Consider the following 14,717-nt stretch of genomic DNA (forward strand, 5'->3'; position numbering starts at 1 on the left):
CTTGGGGATGGGGTCAGATCATAGAAAGTGTCTTGTTCTTAAGGGATAAGAAGAGACCCTCTGGTCAGACTAGGAAAATGCTAAGTATCTGGAAAGGTTCTGCAGTTGAGAGAGGGCAGATTCATAACAGAGAAATGAAACTTTACTCTTTCACAGGTTGTTGGTTTTCAACGGAGAGGGAGTGACCCCTGATTTTGCCTCCAGCGACAGCTGTCTTGGTGTGCTGTGGTGTGCTGGCCCGTTGGAGCTCCACAAGCAATGGCCGCTGAGATCAGCTGTTTGCCTTGAGAGCACAGCCTTGGGGAACCTGGCCTGGAAAGGAGCCTTAAAGGAGAGTCGAGGAGAAAAGGAGCGAGGAGGAAGGGGTTGTGGTCAGTCGACCTCCGCGCTGGCCCGTGGCGGGAGCTCTGCTCCTGCTACCCTCCTGCGGAGACCGAGACCGCCTCAGCGGGCCCGAAGTCCTCGCGCCCCGCGTGCGCGCCCGGCCGCTCCGCGCACCTGCCGTGGGCGCCGCGCTGGTCTGACCGGCTGGCGGGCGGGCGGCGCGCACAGGTGGCGGCGATTGGGCAGGCGGGGCCCGGAGGGTGACGTCACGGGCTCCGGTCCCGGCGGCAGAAATAGGGCAGCCGCGGCTGCGGTGGCACAGCAGCGGGCAGCGGCGGCTCAGAAAGCTGGAGCCTTGACAGCTCCAGAGAACCCGGGACCCGCCGACAGCCGGAGAGACCGACCGAAGGACGTGGGGCCGGCTCGCCGCCGCCGCCGCCACTGGGCGCTCCTTCCTTGTCGCCCGAGTCCGGCCACCTGGTCTTCCCTTCGGCCCCGCCGCCTCAGGTATGCAGGCGGGAGCAGCTCCGGAGCGGGCGTGGGAAGGGGACCAAGCTGCTTTCGCCGCCACCAATCCCGCTGCGCCCCCCGGGGTCCTGGCGCCCGCAGCCCCGCGTCTTGCTGCAGGGCCCGGCGCGGGCGCTTCCTTGTCCTTACTGCCCGCGCCAAGAGAGCTAAGTTTGCCCGCCGCCGCAGGCACGAGACCACCCGGCCAGGGCTAGGTCCCGAGGTAAAGGCTGTGGCGCCGACGCTCGTGGCCGGGGTCTGCGGTGGGGACAGAGTGACCCGGCTGGCGCGCGGGGCGCCACACAGCACCGCTCGGGCGAACCCCAAGCTCGTGCACGGCTAGGAGACGCTGCAAGCGCCGCTCTTGGGCTCGGGACCCCAGCAGCCCCAGAAGAGCCGGGGGAGCGCAGTCCGTGGGCTCAAACCCGTGCCCTTGGCTCGGGACTGCGGGGCGGACATTCTCAGCACTTCAACCTCCCCCTGCCGCTGCCCGCTCCCCAGCTCTGCGGGGAAACTTGCGTCTCCTCGCTGCGGCCCGAGGGGCCCCCAGCGCCTCTCCTGGCCCTCACTTGGGGTCTGCCACCTAAGAGGCTGGGGATGAGGAAATCGGGCACGACCCAGAGCCAAGCAGCCCCCGGCTCTCGTTCTGCCGAGCGGGTCGCCGTCCAGGGCTAGCAGCGAGGGTTACCCGCCGGGGAGTCTCTAGGGAGCAGTTTGTTCTTGGGGCTTGGTCCTAACAGAGCTTGTACTGTGGGTGGGTGATCTCCTCCCCTCTTTGCGACCAGTTCCAAGTTTCAGGGACACCAAGACGATGCAGAGCGCTCCGCTTCGGGCGTGTGTCCTCTCGCCCGAGGAGGAGTTTCAGGAGGAGCGCAGCGCTAGTCTTTCGGGCTCCCTGCATCTGACAAAGCGGTGCCAGCCCGTGGCCTGCCACCTGAGGACTTCGGAGGCACCCGCAACTCTGCGGGAGCAGAAACCCGCGGAAGCAATAGCGTTTCTCACAGTGCCCGGAACGTGGCCCGCACCCCGGCAGCGCGTCCGTCTGCGGGAAGTTCCCGGGGGCCGGCGGAGCTCGGCCCACGGAGTTGTCCCCAGGCGCTGTCCAGCGGACCACGCTCGGGATAACTGTCCCCGACACTGACGAATTGCGCTGCCACAGCCTCTCTCCGGCTACCCTCTAGGTGTCGCTTCCGCCGAGGTTTCCGGGAGAGAAAAATTGCGCCAGTAGCTTGGCGTGTTCCTTCGTAAATTTGTTGCAGCTTGTGCACCAGGAATTGTGCTAGATGGGGACTCCGAGGTACAAACATCCGTCCACGTTCTCTGGGCCAAACATAAGTAGAATTTCAATAAGAGGTGGCAAGGGAACTGCCAGCCCAAATGTTCACCGGGGATGGGACTATACCACCGTCTGTGAGGGTAAAAGAGGAATCAGGAAGCCGCTCGGACAGGATCTCTCTAGAGATCTCTCTCTCCTAAATTATTTCCCTAACGCTAGGTTTTGGGGCAGCCAGAGATGATGTTTTACAGTGTCTTCTTAGTCCTCAGCGGGCCAATTTCTGTGCTTGTCCCTTATGGTTCCCAGAGCAGGTTCTGGCCAGTGGTCTAGTGGAGGATTCACCTGGGAAGCAAATGGTCAGGAGCGTGAGTGATGTGGCTTCTCTGACATCTGAGCCGCCGCCCCCTCTCAGGTCTCAGGTGGTAGCTCAAGCCCAACACCTGAGATACCCTGCAGGACGCACGTCTGCCTCCTGTCTTGGTATTGCGAGGAGACACTGCAGCGGCACTAGGCTGTTCTGCCACACTCTGCTGAATGTTAGCTTTCCTCCCATCCTTGGAAAAAAGACACTACCTTCTCCCCAGACTTGAGACTGAGCCAAAGGTCAGGCAAGAAAATAGCCCACTTTGATGTAATGTCTTAAAATCGCTCATTAAAGTCATCCCAGTGCCTTTTTTTCTTAGTATTTCATGATTACTCTCAATTTTTGTTGATTCCAGGAAGGCTTTTTTTTTCTTCTAGAAAGGGGCCAGCTTGCTCTTCTGGGCATTGGGGGAACTTTTATCCTTTCGGCTGTCCCTTGAAGGTGGGTGAAGTAAGGGGAGGCTGATTTTCTACCTTGACCAGTCACTCAGGATTCTCTTCCTTTTCTAAGGCTGTGGGATTTCTTTTAAAAGTGACCTTCATGTTATGCTCTTTTGTTTGACTTAACACTCTATTCCAGACTGACACTGAATAGTAAGGATTTTATAAAATGTACTTTAATTCCTACCTTGCCTCTTTTGAGTATTTCTCTCCAAACACAATCAACTTGAGTTGCTTATGTGTGGTCAATTGTAAGCTTCTTAACTTAATGAAATTGGGTAGCTATTTCGAGAACACATCTCTCTTTATATTTTCTATCTCTGAGTGCCTAATGCAGGGCATGGAACTTCAAATAATACAGAATTATGGTCAAGAAAATGTGCTACTTAAAAGGTGTAATCTGAAGGTTGGCAGGATAAGAGTTATTAGAAGTCATACCTGTGTATGGGCTAAACTTCATGGCAAATAGGAATGTCATAGATTTATACAATGCACGTAAAATAATTTCAGCATCTAATTTATCAAGTGCTGGAAGAATTAACCAATGCTACAGAGTAGATAATTAATAGGAAATGCAATTTAACTTCATTATAGCTTGCTGCAAGGTTATCCTGTTATATTTCCATGCCTAATTTCCCCTAGTTGGTATTTTAGGGACTATCTTAGGAAATTTGAACCACTTTCTTTTCCTAAAACACTCATAAATCAAAATCAGAGTCCTAGGCCTTTCCAGAGAAATCACCTTACAGCTTCCTGGTTTCAGGCTGAAGTTGATATGGCTTTTTTCTTAACATTGGGCAGACGCACAGAGGAGGACTGCAGACTTTTGGTGGTCCCTGTTAATTCCTAATTGTTGACTGCCAACATGCCCTGTGTAAAATGCAGCACACCTAATGTGGTTTGCTAGGACAGATACTTTTTCAGTTATAAAGGTTAGGAATGCAGATGCCTCAGAGTCACACATCTGGCTGCTTTCATGGCTTGGTGACATTGCTTTCCACCAAATCATCTTCATAATTTCAGACTCTGTTGGTTACAAAGAGAAGCCATTTTTGTATGCTAATCTTTAATGGCTGGTAAAATTACCAAGTTCTAGGGGAGAGGCTAAGAGAGAGAGAGAGAATTAGTGAACAATGTCTCCAATGCTCTCAGGGTCAGAATTTTCATTCTTCCCAACATGGCTGGTTCCTAGAATAGCAAAATGAACTTTGTGTTAACCCAACACCCGCTTAGTGGTAGTACTTCTCTGGCCTCTGCACCTCATCAATAAAGACAGCTTATGTGCCCACATGTGTTCTCTGGGTGGGGCTGATTTTGGAATTTCCATATTAATGCCTGTTTCTAATGATCTGCATTCTTCTGTCATGCTTTTTCAACTTTCTTCAAAAAGTAAGTCAGTATTTGGAACGTTACGTTGTGCTAGTTTGTAATACCTCTATAATTTCAAATACACATAAATAACAGCACAGATATCAGCTTGTTTAGGACACCAGGAAATCTTGTTGTTTTCACAAGGAGAAGGTAGACAATCTGGTGGGGCTCCTCCTGCACTGAAAAAAGCAAAATCTGGCTGACTAAACAGGGACGGCAAACTTCTATGTACTCTGGGTATAAGTGTGTGATAATGTCCTCGGGAGCAGAATGCCTGGGTTCTAGTCTAGGATTGTCATGGCTCCAAGCTTTGCTCAAATTCTTCAACCTTCTGGGCCTCTGTGTGGCAGCCAGGTAAACACTTGCTTCTCCTAGCCATGGGGTAATGTTGAGGCTCTGGTGGGAAACCACAGGGGAAGCAACAAAATACCTCCCTTCAATAAGATGTCTTTAATATCAAGTGATTATACTTTAGGAGTAGTTTTGAAGAAAAAAACAGCCCCAGATATTTATAGGAGGACAATCTCAGGTACATCTATCATTAATAGATGCTCAGGACTTAGCATGGATTGAATGAAATTTCTCTACCTAAGTTGATCTGAAAAGGAGCTCTAGGTTGAAAAAGAAGGTTTGTGACCTTATTTATGACACCTTCCCAGTTCTACCATGGGGAGAATCTTGCATTTTCCTCTATCTGAAGGCCAGTAGGGCTATTTGAATTTTGGGGGTAATTAATTTGTTTGCATATCCACTTCCCTACATTAACTGTCTTTACTACATTGGTACTTCCTGTGAACTGAAGGGCGTCCTTGCTGCCGAGGAAGGATCCTGTGCCTTTTCTCCTGACTTTTGTCTTTTTTAACCACATTCTTTTCTTGTCCCATAAATCAAGGAGCAATGAGGGTGGAGGAGGGTGTGCTGAACCCCCCTGCACCCCATGCCCAGGTAGACTGCAGGAATTGAGGGGAAGCAACTTGCCTCTTGCCCCTTGTGCTGCCATGGTTGGAGCCATGGCAGCTAGAGGAGGGCAGTTTTGGCAGCTTTCAGAGGAAAGGGGAGACTTGGGGCTCAGGGTCTCCTATCTTACTCTATGTAGATCAAACGAAACTGATCAAATGAAAACCAACTGTTAATCAAAATAAAGTATTGCTAAGTGTTGGCAGGTAGCATAGGATGGGGGTTAAGAGCATAGATGTCAGGGTTTCACCTACCTGGCATGGAATCCCAGCCATTTATTTGATGGTACCTTCCTGGTTTAATAATGGGTAGATTCTTACATTTTCTTGCCATGACCTTGTCAGGGTACTTAACCTCTCTGTGACCGTGTCTCCTCTGTCATCTAACTAGGGGAAAATCATTGCCCTCCTTGTGGCACTCCTTGCACTCCTTGTGGAGTAGAAAAATGAGGATTATGAGTTAACATCTACAGAGTATTTAGAACAGTGCTTGACACTGTGTTTCCCCCAAAATAAGACCTACCCCCAAAATAAGCCCTAGCAGGATTTCTAGGCATTTGTTAAATATAAGCCCTACCCTGATAATAAGACCTAGTGATGCATTTCGGTGCAGAAAGGAAGACATCCCCTGAAAATAAGCCCTAGTGTGTCTTCTTGAGAAAAAAATAAATATAAGACAGTGTCTTATTTTCGGGGGAACACGGTTGTAATTGCTATGTAAGTGTTAACCAAATAGATCAGTGGTTCTCAACCTTCCTAATGCTGTGGCCCTTTCATACAGTTCCTGTGGGTCACAACTCCCAGGTTGAGAACCGCTGAAATAGTCTCTATTTGGTTATTAGACAGAACATCAAAATTGATTTAGACTCAATGTGAAGTCTTTTTTTATGAACGGAGCTGTCATGAAACTTGAGTTGTAAATTTTTAGGCTGTTGCTGCTGTAAATGGGATGAATTGTCAGTCACTCTAAGTATAAAATGACATCTAAGACACACTCATGGTGCAAATGAAATCAGAGCTAGTGGCCAAACTGAGCTAAGGTTTACAAAGAAGCTGCTTAGGAGTGAACCAGCAGTTGGCCTGGTTCACATTTCCCTGTTTCCAAATAAAATCTTGTAGGATATCGCAACATAAACCAAATAAAGCCAGTGTCAACTTTAGGTAGAGTTCCAGGCTTGGAGTTTGGACGTCCTGAAACTCAACTCAGAAACACCTATTTTAATACCTGCAATCTGGGTGTATCTTCTTAAATGAAGTGATTTGAGGCTTGCCAAAGTAACGATCGAAATGAGTGGGTTTTATTTTGATGTTATCCATTAATAATACATCAGACATAATTGATCTTAGATTACTAGACAGATTAAAAATTAAATACTAGATTTTGTGGCTTATGTATTTCATAACTCAGGAATTGACATCTGTATAGTAGCGAGGATAAATTTTTCTATCCTGCTGTTTTGAGTTTATCTAGGCTACAGGGCATGAAAAAGGAAAAAAGCAGACCTTGATATGTTCGCTTACTTACTGTATGAGCAATGTTTGGTAGTGGCAAAGTAGGGAAAAATTAATAAGACAGTAGGAAACAGTGTCTTTCTAGTTCTAATTTAAATTACTATGGCTGGTGTTTGAAAATTCCCAAAGCCCAGGAGCTGCCTTCTGTAGTCTCTGGAGACTGATTCTGTCTTCAGAAGAGGATAATTTTTGAAGAGTAGAAATTTTTTTAGGAAATATTTTTAGAAAAACCAATTGCAGTTAGGGAAAGACGTTTTTATTCTCTCTTAGTCCTGATTGTGATTTTTTTTTTCCTGTTCCTTGTCTCTGTAAGAAATCACACATCCTAGCTGGAGCACTGGATCAGGAGTGCAGAGTTGGGTGGGTGCTGTTAATGTGACAGTCCTCTCCCAGGCAGTGGTGGAAGTGGCACTGGTCCCCTTAAGGCTGCCTTTCAGTGCAGAGCAGGTGCTGATAGTGGCGTGACTGTGACCTTCACATTATATTTACTGACCTCCCAGACTGTTTTCCCAGGAGCTCAGCTTCGCCAACAGATGTCAAAGAGGAATGACCGAGAATGGAGATGTAGGAATGGGAGCCTATGGACTTCTTTTAAAAGAGGACAGACATTCTCTTCAAAGATAGTCACATCTTATTAACTTGCCTTTTCTTAGGCCAGTGTTATATGCCCACAATTTTTCCTCTGCCTTTTCCTCCCTGTGGGCATTTCTGTCTTAAGCTGGAGACATAAAGCAAATGTGGAGAGGCAGCTCTATTTGGATGTGGAAGGCAGCCAAAGGAAACCTGGAATGTGGCAAGAGTGTATTTGTTTGATATCTCTGGCCTCAGCACTAGTGGCTGTGTGACAACCCCCACCCCTTTGCCTGGAGTAGGGATCCTCCAAAGCTATTGACTATGCGAGTAAGCAGGGGCGGACCCTCAAGCACCCGCTCGTTTCTCACTTGGAGCCCGCTCTGGACAAGCCCCAGGCCGGGCCATAGTAGATGCTGGCCTCCAAGGAGCTCAGTGTGTCTTCATCTGGCCAGCCATGATCAGAATATAGTGTGGACCACACGCGATTAAGCACTAAATTGTGCGGTGCATGCAGAAATCAATAACCCCTGAAATTTCCTTGAGTAAGAGGTGTAAATACTTCATGTTGCGTTCAATTTGGTTACGTTTCATAGACAGATACTGAAATTATAGTTAGAATATGTTTAGAGTAGAAATATTTTTCCCAAAAAAGTGCAGCTAACTGGACAAATGGAATAGTCTGTGTCCTCATGCCATTGGCACGGTTAGCATAATGCCTGGCACACAATAGGTACTTGAGTATTTGTTGTAGCTGATCCTTAATTTTTTCATCCATGTAATTCTTTGATTACCTTGAATTGCCCATTTTTTGTCTTCTGGAACTTTAAACAATATGATAAAGTGAACCTCAGGAAACATCTAGAAGTTTATTGAAATTCCATTATCATTGGATGCTTGGATTCTGCTACAAAAATGATATATTGGACCTCATGATGCCATTTTGAAGCTCATTATCTTGTAAACTGAGGTGTCAGCTGCAAATGAAGTGCCATAGATTTAACTTAATTTCAAGTTGGCATTTCTTGAACACTAATTGTATGCCCAGCCTCAAATGCTTTCTTAGGAAACTGAGGCATGGATATATAATACATAATATATATGATACATAGTAAATGTATACATAGATATACAATAGATGCATACCTGGATATATAATACATAATAGAATTGACCTGGCTGTCTCATTACAGTTTTTTCTTATAAATATAGTGGTAGTGGCATTTCAAGTGGGTTTCTACATAACAGCATTTATAGAGTTCTTTCTATATAGTTGACATTGACTCTTTCAATCATCACAAAAACCCTACAAGACATTGTTGCTTCCATTTTAGAGATAAGTACACTAAGGCTCAGAAGTAATGTAATTTCTCCAAAGTAGAACAGAAGGGTTGGTGCTAGGCTCTAAACCCAGGTTTATCTGATTCTGGAATACGCCTACTAACTCACTGTGACTTGCTACACATCTTACAATGCTTAGTTGTAAGCATTTGTCATTTTCTCAACAGATTCAACAAAATGAAACCAGGAGGCTTTTGGCTGCATCTCACCCTGCTCGGGGCCTCTCTGCCAGCGGCACTGGGATGGATGGACCCAGGAACCATCGGAGGCCACAACATGGGTGTGGGGGAGTCACAGATGGAGGTATAGTCAAATACTGGCTGACGTGACATGTCAAACTGATTTATTTTTGATGTTATAGTATCTGATTTCTCCTCCACCTTTAGTTTAGATCGATTAGACCAAAATATAAATTAAAATAGCATTCCCTGGATCGGTGCCCATAGCTCAGTGAGTGGGGCGCCAGCCACATACACCAAGGCTGGCTGGTTCAAGCCCAGCCCAGGCCTATGAAACAATAGTGACAACTCCAACCAAAACATAGCCAGGTGTTATGGCAGGCACCTGTAGTCCCAGCTACTTGGGAGGCTGAGGCAAGAGAATCACTTAAGCCCAAGAGTTAGAGGTTGCTGTGAGCTGTGACACCATAGCACTCTACTTAGGGTGACATGGTAAGACTCTGTCTCAAAAAAACAAAAAATAGCATTCCCTTTTTGGTGGGGAAAAAAGCAGCATCTGTTGATGTGGACAAGAGGTTTATATCATGATATGAGTAATGGCTTTAAAATCTCTCGAATGCTGCAAATGTATTCCAGAACTAAGCTTTACTTGCATGGTTAGTCCTCCACATAGACCCTCAAGAAAATGGCCTTTCTGTGTACTTAATAAAACACTGAAAACACAGACTAATTGGTGGAGCACCCCCACGTGAATTAATGAAGTGTTTTCATTATAAAATTTGTTTTAAAAGAAATGGACTAGTTTTCAGGTATATAGATAAAAAGAACCAGACTGAAAAAGAACTGGCAAGTGGAGGTCCTAAGGGAGACTGCTTTAATGAACAGATAAGAATGATTAATGGCATGTTAGGTATATAATATAAATGCTTCTAAAGTGCTTGAAAAACTTGTTCTCAAATACCTCCCAAGAGAGTCTAGATGTACTGCTAATTGCTTAGTGAACTCTGATCTGAAGTACTGAAGAGGATTCACAAACCGCAACCTAGTCCTGCTCAAGGTAGTAGGCCCGGTGAATTTGGGGGTTGTGGGAGGTACTGCAGAAAATGCCTTCGGTGTGGTGAACCTTAAGAAATGACTGCACTCTTTTATGAAAACTACCTGGGATTTTCTCAGTGCTGTGACAAATAACAATTCTTCTCAGGGAGGTTTTCAGGGCATTTTTTTTCTCCTTTTGTCTTCTTTGATGCCTGCCCTTCTCTTTGTCTCTATTCCTGTTTCCTGTCCTGTGGAATAAGAAATAAAAATTACCTCAAAAAGTCAACATTGCCAGAGAGCAAATGAGGTTACACAGAGTATTGTAGGATTAATGCATTATTTGATCAAAAGACACGATTTCTCTTTCATTATTACTTAATTGTAATGCAATCCCAAACCTACAAGTCTTAATCTTTGGGGAGCTTCTGAAGTAATTTAATGCATACTTTTCCTGCTGAAGTTAGTGTGGTTTCCTCCTTTGTGGCGAGCAGATGATTAAATAGAAATGCTATCTCTCCCATCTAAATCCATGAAGGACGCAACTTAATGCTCTTTTGAAAGAGTCTAGAGGCTGACTTGCTGGTGAGAACAGCATTTCCCATATGGGACCGGCTTTATCAGTATTGTCATATCTATACAAAGGGAAATGATCCCTTAAATCCTACAAATATATTGTTGAATATTTAATAGCAAAGCAAACAGCAAGTGTACAGGTATGCTTAGTCCTGTTACTATTGGGGCTCATTGGCCCACTGTTTTAAATCACTTATTTCAATTAAAAAGTCAAGCTAATTAAGGTGGGATTTAGCTGAAGATAAATTGAAGGCAAGTTTATATCAACCTAGGGTCTCTTTATCTCAGCCGTTAATACCCTAATTCTTTGTGTACCACCAAAAAAGAGCAGGTGCTGCTCACTCTGAGGAGGTAAGGCTTTTTGTGTGGGGTTATTCACACACACACACACACCTACACACACACACACACCCCTTTAGAGCTATTGTCTTCCAAGTCCAGGAATGTTGCTGCTTCAGGAAAGGGATGTGCTGACTCTGCAGATTCTGGAATGCGGGAACAACTGCCCTATTGATCATATTTTCTTTTTCTTTTGCCATAGCTCTTGCTTTTGCAGTGTTATAACTTCTTATTGAGGCTGCCTGTATCCATGATGAAATGAGATGATGATAATTCAAAGGGGCCTGGTACGTAGGATGGCCTCCGTAAATGTTTAGCTGCACAGTGTGGATTCATTTGCCGACCTTGATCACACTCTATGCAATCCCCGCAGGCCCTGGGCCCTGGCTCACCAGGGTCCTCCCGCCTGGCAAACTGTCTTTTCTTCCCATGTCTGAATCTTGCACCCTCCTCCAAGGCCCAGGTCTGGTTCTTAGTTTTTCTTTAGAACCTTCCCTTGGCCACTTTGGGTCACATTTGGTTTCTTTCTCTGAACTCTTGCTCTTTCCTTTCTTTTTCTTCTTCTTCTTTTCATTTTAGCCTATGAATGAGGCTATTATTTCATTTTAGCCTTTCTCTTCCTCACAGTGTCCAATAATTTTGTGAGCAAAATAAAGGCTCAACGTGTTTTTAAGCCAATCAACACTTACATGACATTTGTTACTGCTCATGAAGTCACCCTGGTGCTTTCAAAATTCAGATTAGGCCATCAGCTTTTTAAATACATGGCATCTTTGCCCGTACAGCAGGTTTGCCACCCGTGGGGATGTGGATGGCCTCCCCAGCACACCTGTGAGTGCTTACAGGCCAGGCAGTTGTCTCGTGTACTATCAGCGTCCAAGATGGTCCTTGTGTTATAGTTTCTGGGTAGTTTCTCGTTAGAATTGTAGTTATGAATATATCCATAACTCACACCCCAACCATATGAAATTAGTTTCCTCAGTCTTATTTCCTGGAAAAGTTTAAACCAACAAAGTTTCCCGAGAGACTCTAAACAAACCAAAACACTTCTTCAGGAACCAAATATTAAAATGAGCATGCTTCCTATCTAATAGCAGCTCTTCACAAAATACTCATTAACTTAAGATTCTTAAAGGACTTGGGAAGCATTAATAAGGTTTGATTTGCCTTTAAAGTAATTATACCCATTACTTAAGCGTCCTAAGGGTAAATACAAATTAACTGACCACTGTGTTTGTGCTCACATATTTTTAAAGCAATTTTGTTTTATGTATAAAGACTGCAGTGGGAATAGCTTCGAGGAGTTTACCATTTTACAGATGTAGATAACAAGAAATGCAGCTGGGCGGAGTGCCTCTTTCATAAGAGTGGAGTGACAGGACGTGGCCTAGAATGCTAATATAATTCTGAATTCAAAGTAAACAATTCTCAGATGTACAATTTATTGAAATTCTGAAATGTTATTACATTTTCCTCCCTTTCCCCTATATAGATGCTCCTTGACTTATGATGGGATTATATCCTGATAAACCCATTTTAAGTTGGACATACTGTAAGTCAAAAAGGCATTTAATACATCTAACCTACAAAACATCATAGCCTAGCCTAGCTTGTCTTCAGCGTGCTCAGAATGCTGACAGTAGCTTATGGTTGGGCAAAATCACCTAACAGAAAGCCTATTTTTTAATAAAGTATTGGACATACCCTGTAATTTATTGAATACAATACTGAAAGCGAACAACACAATGGTTGTGTGGTACCTGAAGTATGGTTTCTACTGAATGTGTATTGCTTTTGTACCACCATTATGTTGAAAAATCCTAAGTCAAGCCATCCTAAGTCACGGCTCGTCTGTGCTCTGGCTAAGATAAATGCAGTAGTAAAATCAATATTGGTAGAATTTTATATTTGAGGAACCACGGAACCAAGAAAGAGTGAGAAATGATGTGGTGGCAGCCTCCAGAGAGCTGACCTGCTTTTGACAGGCTGGCATTTGTGGGAGCCCCCTACCTTGGGTGCTGTGGTCCAGCACCAGGGTCTGACTCACTTGCTGAGCTCTGGGATTGAATGGTGGCCATTACATCCTTTATCCATTTTACTTAACATTTTCTGAATTATTCCTACCCGTAGTAGATATATAGTCATGTTCTAAGTACCTATAAATGTTAATATTGGTTCTTTTTATTATAAAATTGTTTGCCTCATAGGCCTCAGTGCTTACAGACCAGAGTAGGCATTGAGCTCAGGCACCATGTGTTCTTGCTATTTGCAAACTCTATCAATGTAAAGTCTTCCAGATAAAACTATGCAGGGTGGTATCAGTTAATGTGAGCATGATCTCCTCCTCCCTAGCCTCAGGGGTCAGCCTGAGAAGGCATTGATCCTACGCTGGAGATCTGCCCTTTCACCTTTCTGTGAGCAGTGGCCCCAGACGCAGACAGCAGTTACAGCGCCCGTCCCCACAAAGGCAGCTTCTAATTGCAGAGTCCCTAAATGCTCTCTGGCTTCTCTCTGCCTTGGTGGGGCATTCAGGAGTACTTGGGCTACAAGACTGGGCATAAAATCTTTCAAAACTATTTCATAGTTTTTTTCATATTCTGTTGACTTTAAGGTAATGTTCCACCCTCTGCCACCTTTCCTGGTGAAGTTCTCCTCCCCAGTACCCATGCCCCTGAGACAGGGGTGCAGGCTGGATTTTCTGAGCCTCACCTGCAGGCCGGCATACATGCCTCATATGTATCTTCTGCAAAACCATCCTTCCCAAGCGCTCACTGCTCTGAGTTCTAGTATTTGACTAGCTTTCAAACAACATGAGATTCTGGACAAGGTCTCAACAAAAAGCAAGAATAACCTTACTCCTAGGGCCACAAGCACTGAGATTACCAAAAGCACCCTTTTACAGAGCTCCAGGACTTCCGCTGCAGGTGTGGTGCCAGCACTGGAGGCAGGGGTCCTCTTCTCTGGGTCCCCAATACTCCCCCCTGGTTCTCTGATAATTATTCTGAGTCAGAAGGTAGGAATGGTTTCTTAGGTAGAACTGGGAGGTCACACCCTCCCACCTGCAGATGTACAAGTACATCCATATTTTTTTTAGGTGATTGATGATAGCAGTATCCTTTCAAGTTTTCAGGGGCATTAGGATAAGTCCCTTCTCACTTACAAAAGTAGTGTCAGTCGTTCCCTCCTCCAGTACCTCTTGAGTTTCAATGTGATTGTGGATGGCCTGGGATCTTATTAAATTGCAGGTTCTGGTACAGCAGGTCTGGGGTGTCTGGGACGGGTCCTGAGAGTGTCAGCTCCAGGTGGTGCCCACACTTCTGATCTCAGAGGACACTGGGCAGTAGAGCCCTGGAGGAGGTTTCCCCAGCACTGTGCATACAGGCGAGAAGGAAAATCCCAGTCGGTTGGACACTGGCATTTTTTTGTTGTTGTTTGCTTGTTTGTTTGTTTGTTTAGCTCTTCTGACATGACGATGCTGACTGCAGGCAGGGTCATGCTGGGAAACAGCTTGTTGAGACTGGCATGGGGGGCAGATGAAGAGACAGGTAAATTGAAGCAGACTGGGCTCTAGAGTCATTTTTGCCTGTTTCCAGCAGGTGGGCAGGTAATCTTAGATCTCTGAACCCATGGTTCCTAGGGGGTGTGTCTGTAGGTGGTTTAGATCCTAAGGGAAGTAATTCTCCATGCTGGGGCTTAACAAACACCCCATGCCCAAGGACCAACAACAGACACTCCCCCCACCAACACACCATGGTATCCATACTGGTGTCCTGCTCTATCTCCATCCCTAGGGCCCAGACAGGCTGATTTGGGGACATGCAGTGCCAGGGTGTTTCCCTGTTTTGGAATCTTGTTTTTGTCTATATCCTCAGACAGGGGAAGTCATTCTTTGTTATTTGTGTTGGGTGTTTTTTTTTTTTTTTTTTTTTT

At 45.5% G+C, this 14,717-nt stretch overlaps 1 protein-coding gene across 1 annotated transcript in view; it reads left to right on the forward strand.

Moving 5' to 3' along the window:
- The first annotated feature begins 650 nt into the window (after positions 1 to 650).
- Positions 651 to 14,717, forward strand: part of FSTL4 (follistatin like 4) — a 385,031-nt gene continuing 370,964 nt past the window's right edge. The window contains exons 1-2 of the mRNA XM_012807125.1: positions 651 to 831; positions 8,829 to 8,964. Coding sequence (XP_012662579.1) covers positions 8,839 to 8,964 — 126 coding nt within the window. The 5' untranslated portion in view covers positions 651 to 831; positions 8,829 to 8,838. The remainder of the gene's footprint in view (positions 832 to 8,828; positions 8,965 to 14,717) is intronic.

The sequence above is a fragment of the Otolemur garnettii genome, unplaced genomic scaffold (assembly GCF_000181295.1).
Source record: "Otolemur garnettii isolate 467f Iridium unplaced genomic scaffold, OtoGar3 scaffold00003, whole genome shotgun sequence".
Classification (NCBI taxonomy): Eukaryota; Metazoa; Chordata; class Mammalia; order Primates; family Galagidae; genus Otolemur; species Otolemur garnettii.